Source organism: Sminthopsis crassicaudata, chromosome 4 (assembly GCF_048593235.1).
Source record: "Sminthopsis crassicaudata isolate SCR6 chromosome 4, ASM4859323v1, whole genome shotgun sequence".
In the NCBI taxonomy this organism is placed as follows: domain Eukaryota; kingdom Metazoa; phylum Chordata; class Mammalia; order Dasyuromorphia; family Dasyuridae; genus Sminthopsis; species Sminthopsis crassicaudata.
The window spans coordinates 103,112,758-103,135,868 of NC_133620.1; the positions used below are offsets into that span (position 1 = coordinate 103,112,758).

At 42.4% G+C, this 23,111-nt stretch overlaps 1 protein-coding gene across 5 annotated transcripts in view; it reads left to right on the plus strand.

The window, feature by feature from the left end:
• Positions 1 to 23,111, plus strand: part of SRGAP2 (SLIT-ROBO Rho GTPase activating protein 2) — a 252,665-nt gene that overhangs the window by 114,439 nt on the left and 115,115 nt on the right. For all 5 annotated transcript variants that reach the window (XM_074308983.1, XM_074308987.1, XM_074308985.1 and 2 more), the window contains exon 4: positions 21,190 to 21,352. In XM_074308983.1, the coding sequence (XP_074165084.1) occupies positions 21,190 to 21,352 (163 nt within the window). The remainder of the gene's footprint in view (positions 1 to 21,189; positions 21,353 to 23,111) is intronic.

Sequence of the window (23,111 nt, forward strand, 5' to 3'; positions counted from 1 at the left end):
TTCTTTATGTTGAAGATATCCACTTCCATCAGAATACATTTTCATACAGCATTGAAGTGTACAGAGATCCTCTGGTTCTATTCATTTCACTCAGCATCAGTTGATTTAAGTCTCTCCAGGCCTCTCTGTATTCCTCCTGCTGGTCATTTCTTACAGAGCAATAATATTCCATAACCTTCATATACCATAATTTACCCAACCATTCTCCGATTGATGGGCATCCATTCATCTTCCAGTTTCTGGCCATTACGAAAAGAGCTGCTACAAACATTTTGGCCCACACAGGTCCCTTTCCCCTCCTGCATTTAAGAACTCATTTCATACATGATGACAGATTACTAAGCATACCAAATAATGGACTTCAGAAAACAGACAGATCATATGATGGATGGATGATCCACCCATATGTGGAACCTATAAAACTACATTGTTAGATGGAATGAAGTCAGGTTCTCATGAAGTATGTGGAAGCATTTCTCCCTTTTAGAGTTCTAGGGGAGGGCAATGGCAGTCTGGCAGACACACTCATCTTTCTCATGGTGATGTTTGGGCCCAGCTTGCCATGCTCTAAACCATTTTGCTGCTGGTATCTTATGCTAAGGAGATACTTGCTCCTAAGGTGATATGGTTGCTCGTTTTGAAAATAGGTGTGTGAATTTGAGTGACTTCTTTTTCTTCCAATTGAATACACTGGGGAGGAACTGAGTTGTTGACTTCAATTCTCTCTATGGTTTTTTAATTCATTTAAAAAATCTACTAGTGTGACTGTATTTTTTTTTCCTTTATATTTGTCGTGTGGTATAATTACTTAAAGGGATTCTAGTGACATCTTAATTAATCAAAGGAGGATAATAAAAGATATAATTGTAGAGTTGTGGAGAATAAGTTATTCTATGGAATGTGTGGATCTTACTGCCAGCCTGGTGTATGGGGCTTAATTTCTTTTAGGTGAAATATGAATTTAATCCTTATGTTTCTAAATTCTTCGGTATGTCTGCTGCTCTTCCTAGAATGGAGAAGTTTGAATTAAATTAATTGTCTAAGCCAAGCCATACTGATTATATTCTAGGAGAGGAGCTTTCAGGGATAATATTGCTCTTATGTTTAACATAGAGGAATCTGTGCCCTTGAATCTGCTGCCCTTCCTGGCTGAGAATGCTTGATCTTTTCTCTCTATCTTTTAGGTCAGGGAGCCTGTGTGTGTCACAGATGATAGCTTTGACAGTCTGGTGAAGCCTGTGGACTTCTTTTCAGAATTAAGTTTTTAAATGCATAGAATAAATATGTAAGCTTGTTTATCTACTTACTTATCTACCTATGTATCGCTAAACAGATAAATTTGTTCATCATGTCAGTCAACAACTAAGTGCTTAACTATGTGTGGACCCTGCACACAAAAAGGGCAGAATCGGTTTTCATTCTCAAGAAGTTCACATTCTAATGGAAAGAGCATGCAAATACCTAAGCAAATGTAAGAAATATACTGAAGAGATGAAGGTGATTGTAAAGAAGAGGCTGTTAGCAGCTTGGCATGAGAGGATAGGGACTGGGAAAGAAAGACCTTTGCAGAAGGTAGCATTTGAGCAAAAGGGGCCGGGTTAAGGGAGGTAATAGGGAGCTGCAGAAAGTTCTTGGGACACAAACCTGGTTGACCCCACACTTTAGAAAAATCATCTTAACTAGGAGTGGAGGGCAAGTTGTAGGCAGGGACCAGTTAGATGGCTATTGCTGTTCTGGCAAGAGGGGATGAGGGCTGGAACTACATTTGTGACTGGGGATGAAAGGAAGGGTTGCTGTGAAGGCAGAAATCACAAATGGGACGACAGATATCCCTCTCAGATAGACTCAGAAGAGTCAAGGATTTGGGGGAAGCATAATCAGTTATTTTTCAGACTTGTTTGTTCATGTGACATCATGACTTGGGAGTGAATTGTATTTAAGTGAGGCAGGGCTGTGCATAGTCACCTTCTCACTCTCTCTCCTTATGAAGTGATGTGATATTATTTTATTTATCCTGCTAACATATAATTAATAAAAGGGGTAGTGACACTGAATGGCAGAGGCCTCTCATGGAACCCATTCAACACTTACATGCCTTTGGAAGAATGGGTATTCCTGAGAGTAGCAGTTAACTCAGATTGGTTAATAATTTATGAGGAGAATGGATTTTATAATGAGAGGTGGGCTTATTCTAACGAAGGGCTGAGAAACCTGACTGATCACTCAGTCTTGGTCAAAGAGTAATCCAGAAAAAAAAGGGAGAATCCATTTTTCTTCAGACCTGTTTAGTGTGAGATGCCTATAGAGTACCCAGATGTCTTAGAAGCAGAGATGTTTGAGCTCATCAGAGAGACTAGGTTAGATATGTAGATCTGGGAATCATTGGCTTTGCAGAGTTTTTAACCTTTTTTGTGCTATAGTTATCTTTGCCAGTCTGCTGAGGCCTTGGGACCCCTTCTCAGAATAATTTTAAATGCATAAAATACAAAAGATTTCAAAGAAATTGAAGTAATTATAATTCTTTTTTACCTTAATGGCACCACATTAAGAATGTCTGAAACAGAGAAGGGATAATCAAAGCCCTTGGAGTTGAAGAGATCATCAAGGGAAATAGAATAGAGGGAAAGAAGAAAGGGAGGGTGGGTGCCCAAGACAGAACCTTAATTGAATCCTATTTAGAAAGTGTGATTTGGATGCTTAGATACAGAATGAAGGGGGGCAGTTGTACAGATAGGGGGAAAACCAAGAGATAGCAGATTCATAAAAACCTAGAGCATGGAGAGCAATTGGTAGTGTCAGACACCCAGAATGTACGATGATTTCTTAGCCTTTCTGCTTTTCTTCTACTGTAGTTCTCTGTGAACATCAAGGCGGTGGGTGACAAATCACTAGGTGGGACTGCTTGAGATCTAGACTTATGGAGAAGACAGTTATTAGGATTTAGGTAAAAGTCAACAATTCACAATCAAGGATTCTGTGTGTGTGTGTGTGTGTGTGTGTGAGAGAGAGAGAGAGAGAGAGAGAGAGAGACAGAGAGAGAGAGAGAGAGAGAGAGAGACAGAGAGACAGAGACAGAGAGACAGAGAGAGACAGAGACAGAGAGACAGAGAGAGACAGAGATAAGGAAGGAGGGAGGGAGACAGAGAGAGAGAGGGAGGAAGGGCCCAGACAGCAAAGATTAGTAATCTCAATAAGGGATTGGGGCAGCAGAGGTCAAAATCCAGACAAGGATTTGGTGATAGGGTAATGCAGAATAAACAATAATAATTGTTAAATAAATTTTCAAAGAAAAACACTATAAAGTAAGGTAAGGAATATTTTATACTTAAGTAGAATTATTGTATTGTAAGTAGTATGACTGTCATTGTTAGCCATCTGAATAGATGAAGTTGATAACTTTTGTCACTGAGTACTATTTTGATGCATTTAAATAATACCCTTGATTTAGACAGTGAAAACTACTTTTTTGGTTTTGAAAGGCAAGCAAAGGTCATGTTGTTTTCTTGCCATCCTAATCTGGCCACAAAATGTTCTAAAAATCACTTTTGTCTAGGCTCATAGTCTTGGGGGGAGGACTGCTCCTTAGAGCACTTACAGGGGGTGAATGGAAGACAAATTCTCTCATACCTATGTAAAATTATGTAAGAATTTCCTTCAGGTCTTTAGAACCGGCTAACTTATGTTTATCCAATCAGAGTTGAGATTGAGCTAGATGAGATTTTGATCCCAAGGACCTGGGTTCAAATTCTGCTGTATACTTAATTTCAGGATTCAGGCTTCATTGTTCTTTCCAGTAAAGTGAGACAGTTGGAGTAGATGATGTCTGAAGTCATTTGATGTTCCAAGTCTATTATCCTATCCGATGATACTTTGACCTTAGTCCAGCTTCTTTCCCCAAAGTGAATTCCCCTAGAATAGCTGTAAGACATCCCATTTTCCTTGGCTAAGGGTCAGTATGGTTGATTGATAGCCACAAGAATTTTACTGCCATTCAGTTCTTCCCCCAAACCTGATTATAGAGGTTAGCTTAAACTATTTTTGGGTGACGTGGGTATACCAGTGGTTGGGTCCTTTCTAATCATTTGCCCAGACTGCTGAAGGCAATTCTTAGCATTAACTTGTTCCTAAAAATGAAATCTCTGTTCACCAACTGTATTGGATAGATCTAATTACAATTAGAATTTTTATCAGAGTAGAAGTGATTTTCATATTTACTCTCTACTGTTTTACTTTTTCCCTCAGTCTAGAAAAATAGTTATTAACTGTCTGTTGTTTATAGGACATTTGTTAGTGAGGGTACAAATAATGCTCTTTGCTTTTAAGGACCTTATGATTTTATGGTGTTTATTCTTGGCAAGGATGCTATATAGGAGAGTTAAGACAACAATAGAAAAGCTCATATTGTAGTTTGGTTGAAACATGGATTGTATGCAGGGGAATAAAGTAGAATAAAAGTAGAAAGGTAGTTTAGTGCCCAGATTTGAAGCCAGAATAGTATTATGGACAGAAAAATGGAGTTGGAGTCAGGAAGCATTAGGTTTGAATTCTGCTTCTGACCAGAGAGCTAGTTGATTATTGTTATTATTGTTATTATTGAATTATTGCTATTATACAGAGGACCCTAAGGGTCAGGCCAAGGATTTGGGTTTTTAACTCATAAGGAACAAGGAAAGAAAGAGAAAGGCAGACAGAGACAAATACACACACATTTAAAAATTATTATTAAAGCTTTTAATTTTCAAAACATGCATAGATAATTTTCAATATTTACCCTTGCAAAACTTGGGTTCCAATTTTTTCCCTCCCTTCCCTCCACCCCCTCTCTTAGATGTCAAGTAATCCAATATATGTTAAATATGTGCAACTTTTCTATACATATTTTCACACTTATGCTGCATAAGAAAAATCAGATCAAAAAGAAAAAAATGAGAAAGAAAATAAAATGCAAGCAAAAAAACAACCAAAAAAGTGATCCATACTCAGTCCCCATAATCCTCTCTCTGGGTGCAGATGGTTCTCTCCATCACAAGTCTATTGGAATTGGCCTGAATCACCTCATTGTTGAAAAGAGCCATGTCATCAGAATTGATCATTGTATCACCTTGCCATTGCCATGTACAATAATCTTCTGGTTCTGTTCATTTCACTCAGCATCAGTTCATGTAAGTCTCTCCAGGCCTTTCTGAAATCATCCTGCTGGTCATTCTTACAGAACAATAATATTCCATAATATTCATATACCACAATTTATTCAGCCATTCTCCAATTGATGGGCATCATTCAGTTTCTAGTTTCTTGCCACTACAAAGAGGGCTGCCACAGACAGTTTTGCACATGTGGGTCCCTTTCCTTCCTTTAAGATCTCTTTGGGATATAAACCCAATAGTAACACTGCTGGGTCAGTTCCTTGTTACTATAAAAAGAGCTGCTACAAACATTTTTGCATATGATCTTTTTGAGATACAGATCCACTAGAGACAATGTAGAATCAAAGGATTTGATAGTCCTTTAGGCATAGTTCCAAATAGCTCTCCAGAATAGTTGGATAAGTTCACAAATCCACCTACAATGTAACAGTGCCCCAGTTTTCCCACATCTCCTCCAATATTCGTCCTTGTCTTTTCCCATCATCTTAGCCAATCTGAGAGTGTATAGTGGGACCTCAGAGTTGTCTTAATTTGTATTTCTCTGATCAATAGGACATACTCATTTTTAAGATAGTTTTGGCAGCAGTCTGAAGGATACATATCTCAGAGATGGGAATAATGATGGGAATAGTAGCCCACTTGGGGGAATCTGATCTAGGGTGCTGGCACTTGGATTATAGAGAAGGAGGAAGATTATATGTAGAAGTAGCATAGAGAAAAGGCAGAAAAAAACTAGAGGTGCCTAGAGAAATCTTATAATGAAAATGATAAAAATTGATATCTTGATGGGGGACAAGGGTTGTTAGGATCAAGTAAAGGTTTCTTATGAATAGAGAAATATGTTAGGAAGTGATTGAAATGTATAAGAATGAAAGCCATTGCCCAATTGATAAATTGTCCAGAAATAAAAAAAGGAGTTTTCAAAGAAAGAAAAGCCATATGAAAATTCTGCAAATCAATATGAATTCAGTAAATACAAATTAAACCAATTCTGAAGTTCTACCATATAGCCATCAGATTGACATAATTGACCAAATAAAGGAAATGAATGTTTGAGCATTATAGGAAACACGCAGATTAATGCATTGTTGATGGACCTGTGAATATAGTTCAGATTTTCTGGAAAGTAGTTTGGAATTTTATCCAAAAAGTAGCTAAACCATGCAGACCCTTTAACTCAGCAACACTATTATTAAGCCATACCCCAAAGAGATCAAAGGAAGAAGAAAAAGAGCCATATGCTCAAAAAATATTTATATAAGCTCTCTTTGTACTAGGAAAGAACTGGACACTAAGCAATTGGGAAGTGACTGAACAAAGTATGCGAATGTAGTGGAATACTCTTGTGTCATAAAATATGATGAAAGGAATGGTATCCCCAAGATCTGGGAAGGCTTTGTGTGAACTATTATAGATGAACTGGGAGGAACCAGCAAAACAGTACCTATGTAGCAGTATCTGTCAAAACAAACAACTGTTAAAGACATGAGAACTTTGATGAATGTATGATTCCAGAGAAACATTAATGAAATAATTAATATATTTAACTAAAAACAGGACAAAATGCATTTTTTGACACGATCAAGGCAGGAATTAGTTTGGTTCGTTTTTGTTTTTTTTTTAACATCATGCATATTTATTTTAAAGGGAGGTATAAAGTTGAAAAAAATGATTTTCAGTCATTGAAAAAAGTAAATCTTTTTTTTTTTAGTTAAAAAAAAAAAAAAAAAGCCATATAGAGACCAAAAAAAAAAAAAAAAAAAAAAAAGAAAGAAAAAGGAGACCTGAAACTATTTATAGGTGAATGGGAAAAAGCCAGCAGAGGGACTGAATATGAGAGAGAAGAAAGAAAAAGAAAGTGGGGGAGAGAGGAGGATAAAGGGAGAGAAGGAGAGAGGTTGAGAGATAAGAGAAAAGAATAAATGCAGTAAGGTCCGGGAGGGAGAAGAGATGAGTTCCTTGGAAAAAGAGGAGGGCCCTGTCTTACTCTAAGACCAGAGGCAAAGAGCAGAGGATGAGTGAAGAGGTTGTAAGTTGTAGGAGAAGGGAGCCACTCATGACAAATGGCCTTCGGCTTCTTGGCAGAGGGGGATCTGAGGTCCCTGCTGAGAAAGAAGTGGGCTTGGGGCCGAGGGAGGCCTGGAGGGGGAGGCCGGAAACAGCGGCCCTGAGCAGCGGGTGCAGAGGCCTCAAGAAGACAGGCATAGAATTGCTCTCCATCCATGAGGCCCTGTCGAGGTCCAAGGGGCAGTGTTCAGGAATGGCGGCAAGGAAGATGGTGGAAGAAAAGTGACCCTGGCCAGATGAACAGGGCGCAGACCCAGGGCCAGGAGTTCCCAGAAAACGGTCCCCACTGAACAGGCTCATTGTGGGGCTGGGGCTGAAACCAGAGGCAGGCTTCCTGCTACTTCCAGCGAAGGTGGAGAGTGGGCAGTAGCTGTGGGGGAAGGAGCAGTTTTAAGTAATGGCTGGGCTGGTCTGAGCATCCCTGGGATTGATGGGGCAGGCTAACAGAAAGGCCAGGGGCCTGGGGCAGAGATCCAGGGGAGGCTGAGAGGGGAAGGTGAAGGCCCTGGCCGGCCAGCAGCCAGCGTGGAGTCGCAGAGATAGGGCCACCTTTCCTCCTTTGTGCTCCTAGGAAGAAATCATTATTGGAGATGCCACGGCTGTGCCGAGAGGCTGCCGGCCGCCTGTCTCAGAGAGATAACGGCCACAGGCCACCGAACAATCCCGACAGGCAGAGTCTTCTACCCTTAGCACCTCTCCTTGCTTCTCCCTCACTTCCCGGCAGAGCCAATCACCGGGCTAGGTTATCTGGGTCAGGAAGGTATTGTACTGTCAGAGCAGAAACCAGCTCCAGCTTTGCATTTCTATCAGACTGTCTGCTTTTGTCAGCAAAATGCATAATAGAAGAAATAAGCCAGCCACGCTAATAGCACTCATCTGAATAAAATAAGCCCCTTGGCTTCCTCCTTTAGTTTCATTTTAATCAAGGTATCGAGAGGGAATTAAAAGTTTAAAAAAAAAAATTACCTCTTCTCAATTCATTCTCCCTCACAGCATCTTGCTCTTCCCCTTCTCTTTCCATCTTTCTGACTCTTCTTTCTCTCTCCTCTTCTCTCTTCCTCCCTCCGTCTCTTTCTCCTCCCCCCTTCCTCTCTTCTTCTCTTTCTCTCCTCTCTCTCTCTCTCTCTCTCTCTCTCTCTCTCTCTCTCTCTCTCTCTCTCTCTCTCTGTCTCTCTCTCTCTCTCTCTCTGTCTCTCTCTCTGTCTCTCTCTCTCTCTCCCTCTTTCTTTGTCTTCCTCTTCTTTTCTCTCCCTCCCTCTTCTCTCTCTCTCCTTTTTCCTCTCCCTCTCCCTCCCTCCCTCTCTCTTCTCTCTCTCCCTCCTTCCTTCTTTTTTTTCCCCTCTCCCTTTCTCTCTTCTTCTCTCTCCTCTTTCTCTCTCCCTCCCTGAATATCAGTGTTTCTAAAAAAATCCTCTTTCCTCATGCTGAGCTTAATCCAGGCCTCTTCTACACATACAGAGTAGGTACTCTATAAATATTTGTTGAGTGAATGAAAAAAAAAAAAAGAATCTCCTTTGGCCTTTTTCAGAACTGTTTCTGTGTGACAAAGTGAGAAATGATACTTCTCAATTGTGTTATATTTTCCTCTGGGTAGATTAGTTCATGCTACAGTCGTTCTGGAAACAGAGGTACCAGGCAAGTGTGTTGGACAGGCCCAAGCATTTGGGTCCCTTTGGGTTCCTGTCAGCTTTCCCTCAAGAATTGGGGAGGGCCAAGGCAGACTCATGCCCCCCAGTCTCAGAAGAGAAGGGCAATGGAAGATTAATCTGCTCTGTCTTTGGCAGCTCTTTCCGTCTTCCCATAGACATACAGCTGCTTTGTTAATTGCCTGTTGCTGCTGTTTTATCCTAACCATTATTTTCTGAGAGGCTTTGCATCTGTAGCAGGCTGTACTCTTGGCCTTGACCCAGCACTGGGTAAGGCCCATGTTGGACATTGATGGAAGCCGATCCCTGGTTTGTTTGGAAAGTGTAATCACACTTTAATATGGCAGTGCAAAAGTTCAGGAGGAAAGCTTATTAAGAAAGCAAGTCCAGTCACACAGAGCCTGTACCATGCAGTCTGTCTGCAAAGCTGAGGAAAATAACAATTAGTAATTGGAGGGCACCTCACATTTGGAGATCTCCTGCCTGGGTTTTACAGGCGTTGTAACTCCCCATTCCCTACAGCTCCCCCAAGAGGTACATGGACAGGAAGGAGCTACATTTTCCTTCTATACATAAGGCCTGGGGCCTGGAGCAAAGGCAGAGAAAATGGATTGTATTTTAGTAGGTCTACAATCTACTAGGTCTGACTTAGTAGTAGATTAAACTTTCACAGATTTGTGGCCTTGATCAAATCATCTACCCTAAATATCTTAGAGCCGTCTGTTCGGGCATTTGTCTCCAAGCAAGGTTGAGTCACTGGATCATTGAAGGGAGAAAAAAAAATGAGCTAATATATTCCAAGATAATACATTTCAAGCTTATGATTCAGTTATGCAGTATCTAAGCCTATCAGGTGATTCCTTCCAAGCCATTTATAATCTCTTCCACAGTTGCAGAACCAGCTTGTGACTTTCTGGGTCTCCTTCCTTTTGTCTGTAGCTTCATTTCTTTCAAGACCAGTATTATGTTTTCCTGATCTTGCTGCTGAATTTTTTTTTTTAAATCTTATTCAGAAAAATACTTCTCTGATTATTTTGTCTGCTTTTTAGGGATTAGAGATTGAAGAGGTTTGCAGCTGTTCCACACATTCCTAGGGGATGCAGACTTTTTCCTTTAAATGCCCAAGCATTGCACAATGTAAAACTCTGGGGGGGGAGGGGGAGGCAAGAGACTATACAAATATATGCTAGCAGGAAGAGATAGAAAGACAAATAGCTATTCCTTAACCACAATGCTGGGGTCCCTCTGCTTCGTCCACACTAAAGACAAGAGGGCTGCACAGTCATTCGAGTCAGAAACTACTCGAGCAGAACCTCCATGTGCTCCCTGTGAAATCCTGTCTCAGTGACATACTGGTTTCCAGCCTGGTGCGTCTCATCTCGGGGCTGGACTCTGAGACTTTTAGTGCCTTCTCTTTGCCGGGCTAGCTAGCAGGCAGGTCTCCTTTGCTGGCAGTTTCTTCCTCACGTGCTCCGTGCCCCTCCATCTCTCTCATTTCTCACTCCCCGAGTCCTTGGCTGATCTGTCTAAGAAAGGAGCAGCCTTGAAAAGCTCCAAGCATTATGTGAAAAGCTCCTGGCTCAGGGGGCAAGGACAGAGCAGCTTGTGAGAGGCTTCAGGAAACAGACAGCAGAGTATCACGGAGAGGTCAGTCAGTCCATCTGCCTTTATCAATCAGTGTGCCGACTCTTTGCTAGGGGATATAGGACAAATGAAACGCCTTCAGGAGCGCGCATTCTGTCAAGGGAAGCAAAATGGTGCCCGATAGACCGTAAGCATGTTCAGAACCTAGACCGAATGAGTACAGGATCATCTCAGCAGGAAGGCTCTTGCTCCCAGGAGGATCGGGAAGGTCCCAGGTGGGAAGCTCAGCTTTGGAGGCAGTAAGCCCCGAGTGAAGCCATATGTTGTGGGCATGGAGGCACTGAGCTAGAAAATAGGATGCCATGGGCGAGGAGCAGCCGGCCAGATCGGAGAGTGTGAGGGAAAGGGTTTGGTGGAAGGAGGCCGGAGAGGCAGCTTGGGACCCCCGTGGACCCCTGCATCTGAACTGGAGACAGTGTTAGAGGGGGAGGGACACGTGTACCAGGCACCGTGCTGAGAAGTAGGGATACAGAAAGCGGTGAAAGTCAGTCCCTGCCTTCAAGGGGCTTGTAATCAAATGGGGGAGACAACAGGCAAACAAATCCGTACCAAGCAAGCTCTGTGTTAAGGGGACGAGGGAAGGCTTTCTGGAGATGGTGGGATTTCAGTGGCAACTTAAAGGAAGCTTGGGGAGTCGGTGGAGCAGAGGATGGAGAACTTTTCCAGACATAGGGGAGATGACAGAAAACAAAGTTTGGCGTGCAGAGAGGGAGAAATGCCTTGTTCATGGAACAGCCAAGATTAATATATGAGGAAGAAAAGAGACAAGTAATAGGGATGAGAGGATCATAAAGCAGGAGCTAGGAGGGGCAGGAGTGGTCATTAAATCTAACTCCATTTTATGGATGAGGAAAGTAAGGTCAGAGAGGACCTTGCCCAAGGTCACCCGGGTGACACTGGGCAGAATGATTTCCAAGTCCATGCTTGGGGCTGGTGACTAAGAGTTTTAGAATAGAAAGGCATTGTTAGAGCAATATCCTGGGAACAAAACCCAAAGAAAAAGAGCTGTAAAGTCACTGGAGCAGGAAGCTACTCCCCATGAAATCCTAGCTCATTGGTCTGCTCCTTTTCAAGCCCAAAATGTGTTTTATACTTGCAACTTATTTTGAAACTTGCTTTGCTCAAGTGGGCAAGGAGAGCTGGCGGCATGGCGTACATTGGGTGCTCCCCTCCATCTCTTCTTGTTCCCCATTCCTCCGATCCTTGGCCAAAAGAAGGGAAAGGTAGGTTTATAAGGAAATGGGCAGCACTCTGAGGTGTGATAGGGAGGGGATAGACTAAGTAGAATGACCAGTAAGAAGGCCGGGAAAGCGTCTTAGGCGAGGAGGAATGAGGGCCTTAGCTACGGAGGCTGTTAGGAAAAGAAAAGAATGGATTCAGGGGAGAGTGGGGGGCGGGAGGGGGGAACGGGCAGGACTGGGCAGATCACAGCATCTCAGAGCTGAAAGGAGTGAGGCATCCGTCTAGTTCAAGTTCCTCACTTTATAGATAAAGAAACTGAGACTCGGAGACCTGTCTGAGCCTGGGGAACTGTTTAGGGTTTAAGTGGAGGAGCCAGGGTTTGGTTCTGGGTCCTCTGAGTCCAGATCCATTGGATCTGCATTCTACTGCTCTGCCTGCAGCCTTTGACAGCTGAGCGAGAGAAGCTGGGGGAAGGACGAGTCAGACGCCTCTGAGGTTGTAGCTCTTATGACCACTCGCAGGCTGCCCCCCCTCCCTGAAGGCTGGCACCCCCCCATCTTCACACAGGCCACCACATGTGCCAGCCCAGTGTGGGAGGCCGCCCGCCCTGACTCGGGCCCGCACTTGCAGCCGTATTTCACACTGCCCCCCTGCAAGTTGGTCAGCAGTGTCTGGGTGCCAGGAGTTAAGCTGAGCCTGGGAGTCCGAGTACAAGCAAAGCACCAGGGAGCCCTGCCTTTGAGGGGCTTACTTCTAATGAGAGGAAGACAAGGGATTGAAGAAGAGCTGAAAGACAAAGGGGCTGGAAGGAAGAAAGTCCTTATTGGGGCATAGTGGTCAATCTGGAGATTCAAGGGGAGACCCAGGCAGGGGAGTGATGGCAGGCTCCTGAACCCCCCCCCAAAAAATGGAGGAGTTGATAATTTTGGGAAGCAAAATGGGGGCAGGGGAGCAGGCAGCTGGAGCATAATGGCAAAGGCCAGAGCGTCCGGAGGCTGTCAGGGAAAGTACCGGCCTCTCCCTGAAGATGGACTCAACCTGGGAGGAGAGAGCCGGCAGGGGCAGAAAACGCCATCTACTCCTGAACGACAGAACTGAGATACTGATTACTGTTCCTCTCTCTGGTCCTCCGAGCCTGAAATGTGACAGTACTAACAATGATAGCTAACGTTTGTACAGCACTCACCAGGTGGCCCAGGCTTCCCAGGACTTTTTTAACCCTTGCCACACCCTGGGAGGAGGGGTGGTCATAGTCTCCCTTTTATGGGGAGGCAGAAGGCAGGCGCTTTGTTACCTGCCCTGCCCAGAGTAGCACGACCACAGTGTCCAGGGTGATTCGTGATTCCAGGCGGAGGCTCCATCCTCCACATTGAGCTTCCCTCCTTCCTTTCTATTGAAATGCTCCCGCTAACTCATGTCACTTGAACCCATTATCTCACTTCTATCCCTAGAATATGATAAGGCTAAGGAAGAGATCCAGATAAAAGTGCAGTAAAGGAGAAAGGGGTATGAGAGGGGGAAGGGGCATGAGAGGGGGAAGGGGCATGAGAGGGGCAGGCAGAGCACGATGGACAGAGGCTGGCTTTGGGGACCCCTGGGGTCCAGCCGAGCCTCTGACACGTAATGGCTGCATGTCCGGGCAGTGAAGCCCTTAAGTTATCTACAGTATCTCTGCCATGAAAACTCCAGTGAGGGCGCAGAAAGTCGGACACAACTGGAATGACTCAACATTCTCATAGTCTGCACACATAGTAAACAATAAATGTTTGTGCAGTTGAAACCTGAGCTTTAAAGGAGTTAAGAGGGGGCATTAAGGGAATTCAGTTAGATGGGTTCCATTTTGACACTAAAGGAGTGGATGGATTGCTCTAAGTACTTATGGAGCATGAGCTGAACAGGGCACTGTCTTAGGCATTGGGGGTGCAAGGACAAAGGTAAAATAAAACACCTCAAGGATCTCACAGTCTACTGAAAAGATATGTTTTTATACAAAGAAGTAACTATAAAGTCATTTCAAAGGGGGACAGGCACTAGTGACTGTAGGTTCAGCTAAAGCCTCATGGAACCTTGGATCTTCTGGACGTAGGAGTCAGCCTATGAAACAGCCCCGCTGGAGAAACATCCGTGGGGAGCAGTGAGCGCACCAGTTTCTCTGGAACATAGAATGTTTGAGGGAGAAACAATGGGCAGCAAGCTTGGGAGGGGAGATTAAAGGCAGGTTGGGAAGGGCTTTAGCCAAAGTGGATGTTTGGTATTTTATTGAAAAGGCTACAGGTGAGGCCCTGGATGGTGTGTTGGAAGAGAGAAACTGAAGAATTAATTCCTGAGGCAAGCACTGAGAGAAATCCGTTTAGCTCCTTGGTCCCCACCCTCAGGGAATGTGATCCAGTCTGAGATCCAACCCTCAGACCTCTGAGACCCTCCCTCTCTGTAGGGGTCTGGAACAGTCTCACTTTGCCATGTCCTGTCAAAAATACCGGTCATGTAAAATCTACTTATGGGCCATCCATGGCTGCTGCCCTCCATGCCTATTCCCACCCCTTTCCCCCCTCCTTCCAGCTAACTAACTCTTTTTTTTTTTTTTCAAGGAAGCAATTCTTTTTTATTTCTATTTTTATTATTTATTTATTTTTTAAAATCAATTTTATAATTATAACTTTTTTTTTGACAGTACATATGCATAGGTAATTTTTTTTTTACACCATTATCCATTGAACTCCCTTCTATTCCTAATTTTTCCCCTCCTTCCCTCCATCCCATCCCCTAGATGGCGGGCATTCCCATACATATTAAATATCTTATAGTATATCCTAGGTACAATATCTATGTGCAGAACCGAATTTTGTTGTTGTTGTTGCAAAGGAAGAATTGTATTCGGAAGGTAAAAATAATCTGGGAAGAAAAACAAAAATGCAAATAGTTTACACTCATTCCCAGTGTTCCTTCTCTGAGTGTAGCTGGTTCTATCCATCATTGATCAATTGGAACTAAATTAGATTTCTCTTTGTCTAAGATATCCACTTCCATCAGAATACATCCTCATACAGTATCATTGTTGAAGTGTATAGTGATCTCCTAGTTCTGCTCGTTTCACTCAGCACCAGTTGATGTAAGTCTCTCCAACCCTCTCTGTATTCCTCCTGCTGGTCATTTCTTGCAGAACAATAATATTCCATAACCTTCATATACCACAATTTACCCAACCATTCTCCAATTGATGGACATCCATTCAACTTCCAGTTTCTAGCCACTATAAATAGGGCTGTCACAAACATTTTGGCACATACAGGTCCCTTTCCCCTCTTTAGGATTTCCTTGGGATATAAGCCCAGTAGTAGTATGGCTGGGTCAAAGGGTATGCACATTTTGATAACTTTTTGGGCATAATTCCAGATTGCTCTCCAGAATGGTTGGATTCTTTCACAACTCCACCAACAATGCATCAGTGTCCCAGTTTTCCCACATCCCCTCCAACATTCATCATTATTTGTTCCTGTCATCTTAGCCAATCTGACAGGTGTGTAGTGGTATCTCAGAGTTGTCTTAATTTGCATTTCTCTGATCAATAGTGATTTGGAACACTTTCATATGAGGGGATATAGTTTCAATTTCATTATTTGAGAATTGTCTGTTCATATCCTTTGATCATTTATCAGTTGGAGAATGGCTTGATTTCTTATAAATTAAAGTCAATTCTCTGTATATTTTGGAGATGAGGCCTTTATCAGAATCTTTAACTGTAAAAATGTTTTCCCAATTTGTTACTTCCCTTCTAATCTTGTTTGCATTAGTTTTGTTTGTACAAAAGCTTTTTAATTTGATGAAATCAAAATTTTCTATGTTGTGATCAATAATGGTCTCTAATTCTCCCTTGGACACAAACTCCTTCCTCCTCCACAAGTCTGAGAGGTAAACCATCCCATGTTCCTCCAATTTATTTATGATTTCGTTCTTTATTCCTAAATCTTGGACCCATTTTGATCTAATCTTAGTATGTGGCGTTAAATGTGGGTCCATGCCTAGTTTCTGCCATACTAATTTCCAGTTTTCCCAGCAGTTTTTGTCAAATAATGAATTCTTATCCCAAAATTTGGGATCTTTGGGTTTGTCAAACACTAGATTGCTATTTTTATTCACTATCTTGCCCTGTGAACCTAACTTATGCCACTGATCAACTAGTCTATTTCTTAGCCAATACCAAATGGTTTTGGTGACTGTTGCTTTATAATACAGTTCTAGATCAGGTACAGCTAGACCACCTTCATTTGATTTTTTTTTTCAATACTTCCCTTGAAATTCTCCACCTTTTGTTGTTCCATATGAATTTTGTTGTTATTTTTTCTAGGTCACTAACATAGTTTCTTGGGAGTGTGATTGGTATAGCACTAAATAAATAGATTAGTTTAGGGAGTATTGTCATCTTAATTATATTCGCTCGGCCTATCCAAGAGCACTCAATGTCTTTCCAATTATTTAAATCTGACTTTATTTTTGTGGCAAGTGTTTTGTAATTTTGCTCATATAATTCCTGACTTTCCTTTGGTAGATATATTCCCAAATATTTTATACTATCGACCGTTATTTTGAATGGAATTTCTCTTTGTATCTCTTGCTGTTGACAGCTAACTAACTCTTAGGGAACTAAGTCCCTTTTAGGATTTAGCCTGCCACCTAGGGGCATTCCCCTGCTCCCTTTCTACTGGGTAATTGTAAGTACTGTTGAGGAATTTGTCTTTCCTGTGCTTTCCCAACCCTTTCATATTTACCTGGTGCCCCTTTAATTTGTTTGAAAGAAATCTGCCTTTTGCCAAATAGAATAGCCATTGTGAATTCTTCAGTAGATCACCCATGTAATAGTGAATCATTGAAGATTATTTGGCATAGGAGTAACATGGTAAATCTTGGGTTTGGGAATCATAGTTGGATCGAGGACGAGTTGGAGAGGGTGGATATTGAAAGCAGAGAGACCAATCAGGAGGCTGTGATAGTTGTCTCATCAAGAAAGGACAAGAACCAGAACTGGGGCTGAGTTTGTATGATCAGAAAAAAAAAAGATGAATTCCAGAGGTAGAATCAAGAAAACTTGGCAACTGATTGGCTATGAGCAGTAAGGGAGAAGAAAGAATTAAGGATGAATTCAAGGCTGCAGACTTGTACCTTTGACTAAAAAAAAAAAAAAATGTAGGAGGAAGGAAGGAAGAATACTGAAACTAGGAAGAATGGTAGACTTAAGGAGGGGAGTTGATGAGTTCTGTTTTGGACAATTATGTGAGCTTGAGGTGCCTCTAAGGAACCTTGGTAAAAAATGTCCAGGATGTGGTTAGTGATGTGGGACCGATGCCCAGAGGAGGATGAAGGCTAGGTAGAAAGCCTGTGAGTCATCTACTGAGACTGTACCTGAAGCCTAGAGAACTGATAAGATTACTAAGAGAGGGGGTCTGGAGTTGTAGAATGAAAGAAGCACAATCCAGAACAGAGCCCTTGGGACATACCCATTGTAAGTGGATAGGACAGGGATAATTTCACAAGAAAATCAGAAGTAGTAACCAAATGATAGAATGAAGGGAAGGAAAGGGAACATGCACTTATGCAGTGCTTATTATATGCCAGGTCCTGTGTTTAGTAAGCCCTTTATAATTATTTTCTCATTTGATCCTCCCAGAAATCTTCCAAGCTAACTGCTGTTATTCCTATTTCATAATTGAGGAAATTTGAGGCAAACACCAATTCTGACTTGTCCCGAGTCATGTTATCAAAAGGCCCTATGGAGCTCAGCAGGAGCGGGGAGTAAGCCTGGACGAGCTGCCCACTGCTTCCCTAGTTGCAGGCCAGTCCAGCAGTGGTGTGACAGCTATGCTCATTTAGAGGGAGAGAAGAATCTTTTACATAGAGGTTCTCATGAGAAGCCATTGAATGTAGAAGCGCAGGCAAGCTTTACTCTTAGTTTGGTTCCTTACTCCTCCCTTCAGGGTTCAGATTGGTTGGATTTACAATCTGAGGTAATTACAATTGGTCAGATTTAGTCAGAGTTAGTTCTAATTGGTCAGATATTTAATCCAAGTGAGTTACAATTGGGTAGATTTACAATTCTCTTTATTTGCCATCAAAAGGCTTGTGCTCTGTCATTGACCCAAGAAGGTTTGGGCCTGTTTAAGCCTGGGCCCTTTTATAGGGAACTTTGTTGTTCAGCCAGTTCTTTGACTCACATGATGATTGGTTGTAGATATCTTAAGATATTTTACTCCTCCCTTTGTCCTGTTTTGACAATATCTGTGGAAATCTAACTTCTTGTACTCACAGTCACACAGCTAGTAAGTGTTTGAAGCCTGATTTGAATTTAGAGTTTTTTGATTTGGGGATCAATTTCGCCACCTACCTTTCTATGAGAACCAAGAAATAAGCTGTGTTACAAAAGGGAAGAGAGTATCTAGGAAATAGAGGTGGTCAACAATGCCAAAAGTAGCAGGAGAGTTCAAGAATAATGCCTAATCTAGGGCCACTGGATTAGCAATCAGCAGCTAGAGAAGAGGGATCATTCACTAGATAGCCTGTATTTAATCTAAAAAAAAAATTAGAGCCATAGATAATGCAAATATGTCATTTTCTAAGTCATTATGGAAGCCTTAGGGGCCCTTTTCTATGGTTTAGTGTTCCCCTTTGTATTTAAGTTTGACGTCTCTGTTTTATTTTGTGTGTGAGAGAGAAAGAGACAGACAGAGAGAGACAGAGAGACTGAGAGACAAAGGAAGGGAGGAAAGATTTCTTTCTTCCTCCCTCCCTCCCTCCCTCTCCTTTTTTCCTTGCTTTCTCTCTCCTTTCCTTTTTTCCTTCCTTCCTTCCTTCCTTCCTTCCTTCCTTCCTTCCTTCCTTCCTTCCTTCCTTCCTTCCTTCCTTCCTTCCTTCCTTCCTTCCTTCCTTCCTTCCTTCCTTCCTTCCTTCCTTCCTTCCTTCCTTCCTTCCTTCCTTCCTTCCTTCCTTCCTTCTTTCCTTCCTTCTTTCCTTCCCCTCCCTCTTTTCCTTCCTTCTTTCCTTCATTTCTTCCTTCCTTCCTTTCTTTTTCTTCTTTCCCCTTCCTTCCATCCCTTCATTTTTTTTTTTTTTTTTGTTCCAGTGAGGAGAGAGAGGGGAGAGAACATCGATTTTTGTTTATTAAAAAATAGTATTTTTCTTGCCTTCTTTTTTGAGGATTCTATCAAGGATTCCAAGTAATAGCATAGATCTGGGGGGGGAAGGATTCTGGGATCCTTTAGTCTCATTTATTCTCTTTCCTGAAGCTGAGGGAGGCTCAGTTACTTGTCACCCAGAGAGCAAGTGGCACAGCCAGGATTTTGATTTTGTCATGAAGTCTCAGGATGACTGACTCCTATATCTCTGTCACTGGCCCCAAAATGACCAAGAGAAGGTAGTCGGGGAGAGACCAGGGGACAGAAATCACCTTCTCTACCAGGAAACATTTTTAGAATTACCTGATGCCCCATAGAGAAAAAAATCAGAAGTCCCTCATGGACTGCAGGGGCAGAAGCGAGGCTCCGAATGCAGAGGAGATTCCCTTAAGATCACCTAGGCCCAGAGCAGTTGAGTGTGATTCAAACCCAGGCCGTCTGAGGCCAGAGCCTTCATGCTCCAGAGGGCAGGAGGAGGTTTAAGCCGCTCTGTGTAGGCGAGAGGTGTTGGTTTTGTTTCCCTCCTGGTGGGAAGCGGCTATGGCCCTTCATCAGAGGCAATGGGCTGCCCCTCTGACTGACCACGTCTAGTTTTGAGACAGTGACACAGGAAGAGGGCTTTGGCAGTGGAAAATTTTTTCTCTGTGACAATAACTGGTCATATGGGAATAGAAACCCCCATGATGATGTCATCATTCATTCATTCTTTCATTCAATTGACCCCTGCTAGGATCTTCTGTTAAGAAGACTGTGCTGGGACCTGGAAGAGATAGGAAGAGCCTTAAGGCAGGGCCCTTGCCTTCCTGGAGCTTCCAATGGACTAGATGCCTTGATGGAGTGAGGAGAAATTGACATTCATTTGAAACCCAAATCTCTGTGTGAAGTGGGTTGCCAGCTGTTCCAGGCAACATGGGTTTGTCTGGGGGGGTAGTCAGCCTGGGGGCAGGAGTGCTTTAGAATCCTGGCTCCCCTCTTATGGCTGTGTCTCATGTGGGCAGCTCGTTCCCCTCCCTGGATCTCTGCTTCCTCCTTGGCAAAATGGAGGACTTGGGCTTTATAACCTTTAACTCTTTTTCCAGATCTAAGTCTGCAATTCTAGGAAAAATATTTGTGTGGAGAGAGCCTTCAAATGTCATTGGTTACCCAGGCCAAAATCATTTCTCTGTCAGAAATGAGGATTTTTTTCAACTTCAGCCTTTTTAGATAATAAACACTTTGAAAGCGGTGATTCAATATAGGAGGGGCCCAAGAAGTGAGCTTAATTATATGAATCTCTGACTCCCTAGTAGAATTTTGGATGATATTGGAGCTTTGTGTATTTTCAGTTCCCAGTGAAATTCTATGTTCCGAAATAGACCTTAAGGTGAATGGATCCCGCTGCTACACCTTGAGTGCCACACCCGGGAGGAGGGACAGAGACCGGGAGTTTCAGTTTGGGCTTTGTTGTTTCTCTGCTGTGACCCAGATCCTGGGTTCTCAGGAGATAATGATTTGGGGATCTGGTTTGTCCTGAAGACCATTTGGGTGGGGAGTGATTCTTTGCTAATTGTTATTTACTCAAGGTGCTTCCAAGCCAAATTCCCTCCAGCAGCAGTCACTGGGTGCTTAGCACACAGGATTCTGGAATGGAGGTTTACCTTGATTCATAGGAGAAAGCCCTTCTCATTGCTATTTTCTTTGCATTTTCTAGTCAGGAGGGGGGTGGGGAGAGGAAAGAGGCCAAAGGGGAGAGAGCAGCTTGTGACCCATTTCAGAATTCGTGTCCAAAGAGCAGCCCACAATCCCTTGCTTTCTGTGCTGAGGGCTGGACACATCCAGATTCCAAGTAGAGCAGAAGTTATTCAGTTCTCTAGAAGTTACTCATATTCTCTAGAGTGTTATGTTGCCCAAACCAGTACTGGAAGAGAGTGGAACTGCTCACTGTTTTCTTTAAGTGATAGTGTCCGGCTTAATGCATGTAGTGAATTGTCCTCTAATGTTCTTGATTCTATAATAAAATTTGAAAAGTCTTGGGGTCATTAACATTGTGTGAGTATATGTGCTCAAGTCTGGTTTCTGTGATTATGGCCCGAGATTATGGCAGCTTCGTCCTACCAAGCGCACCTAGGTCCAGACATGCTCCTTTAAAAAGAAGAGGGGTCTGGAGCTATTTCTGCGTCAGAAATCTTATTCCCAGCTCGTAACATCATAATTGCTTCTTGGTGTAGCATAAAATCGTTAAGCTCGCAGCGATCAAACCCTGCTTTGTGGTGCTTGCTGAAGTTGGACTATCTGTGAGAGCTGGCCCAGGTCCGAAGCTCCATCTTCCCCAACACCTGACCTCTCTTCCTCTCTCTACAGGAAGGATCAGAATGTGCTTTCACCAGTTAACTGCTGGAACCTTCTCTTGAACCAAGTGAAACGAGAGAGCAGGGATCACACCACGCTGAGCGACATATATCTGAACAACATCATCCCTCGCTTTGTTCAAGTCAGTGAAGACTCTGGAAGGCTCTTTAAAAAGGTAATTAGACAGGTCCTTACACACAGACGCGTGAAGGGTATTAACATAACATGTAAGCAAATACAGAAGCAAAATCAAACCAACCATTGTCAGCCTCCTAAGAATATGTTGTCATTTCTTCCTCCAGCAAGTCCAAATAGAATGCAATAAATGAAATCCCCATTCTTTCCTCCTTGCCAGGGATGAATCAGTACCAGCCATGGCAGGTGGCCATCTGCAAGATTGTTACATAAAGGACACTCCAGCCTAGTTTGCTGGTGGGTGGGCTTGCAGCACGAGTCATAATTTACATCATTTATGTATTGATTGCTAGTTCTGTTTTGGTGATTTGCAGGGAACATTACTTTATTTGGGAAACTGTTCAGAGTTGAGGACCTTAAGTATGATTTCATGTTCTCTTATTCTATTTCACTTTCCAAGCCCACATTCTTCTTGGTTCAGCTCCCTTTCAGAGACCTGATCCAGGCGTCATTTGGCTATGATGGACTTGGGAATTTGATTATCTATTAATTTTAGAGAATTTTTTTCCTCCCAAGCTTAGTATGATTTATAGACCTTTCTTGGTGATCCTTATAGTCCCCTGATACAAGTGGATTGGTATAATAGGAGATTTTCATCAGTATCACCTTATAAATTAGAAATGGATTCTTGGGGACCAAAGTATATCAGATAGCCCAGGATGCCTTAGAACTCATTCTCCAACCTCCTTATTTTACAAATGAAGAAGCTGGGACCAAAGTGGCTTGCCGAAGTTCTGGGCAAAGCCAAAATTTGAAACAGTAGCTTCTGGCCCTATGTCTAGGAGCCTTAGCATTACTCCATGCTTTCTATAGACTAGGACACTGATCTCTAAACTCTGGTACCTTCAGTGTGGAATCATTTCTTGAAAAGTCAACTTTCCCAGTTGAAAGCTAGTTGTATATGGTAGCAAATACTCTTCCCTTTTGTATGTGGCGTATTGTCATCTTTAGGAGGATTTTCAGAAGGTGGTCATCTTAGGAATCACTGGAGGAAATGAAGCTACTAAGAATTTATAGGTTTCCAGCTGACAAAACTCTGTTAGGTTTTGGAAGAAAACACTGTTAAATATCCTTGTGGTATGGATATATAGCCAAAGCTTTCAGTCATTTGTAGTTTCCTTATTTTTAAGGTGAAACTTTTTGACCCTCCTTTGGTTTGTCTTGGTTCAAGACCCAGTTTTTCTACTTTTTAATATCCTGAAGAAAAAAGATATTGAATTTTTTTCCCCCTCTATATGTGTTTCCCTATGTTTTCAGATCCTCTAGAAAAAAATTAAGAATACTTTCCTACAGAACCAGATTAAAATGTAGTTTACAAAATAAATACAAAGACAATAGAACATAAAGTATCAATATGATACCTCCTTTCTATTTCAGTTTGGCATTACCACTGCTCTAAAGCTTAGTAAATTGTGATTCCTAAAGTCAGCAAAAAGGAAAAAATGAGTGGGAACCATGGAGATAATAGTCATTTGGGAAAAGTACTATGACAAAATTAATCCACTGGATTTTTTTAAGTGATGGAAATGCTGTGTCTATTATCACACAATCCATAGATTCTTGGCTTTTTAGAGGCAGGATATGGATCCTCCAACCAAGATAGAGAGATTCATTGAAAATTAATTGGATATGATCCACTTTGATCTGTTTCAGCCTCCAGGAATTGGGAGGTAGTTATATTCTATTTCAGAGGTAGGTGCCATCGAGCTTTCCTTTCAGTCTGTTCTTAATAGTGCTGA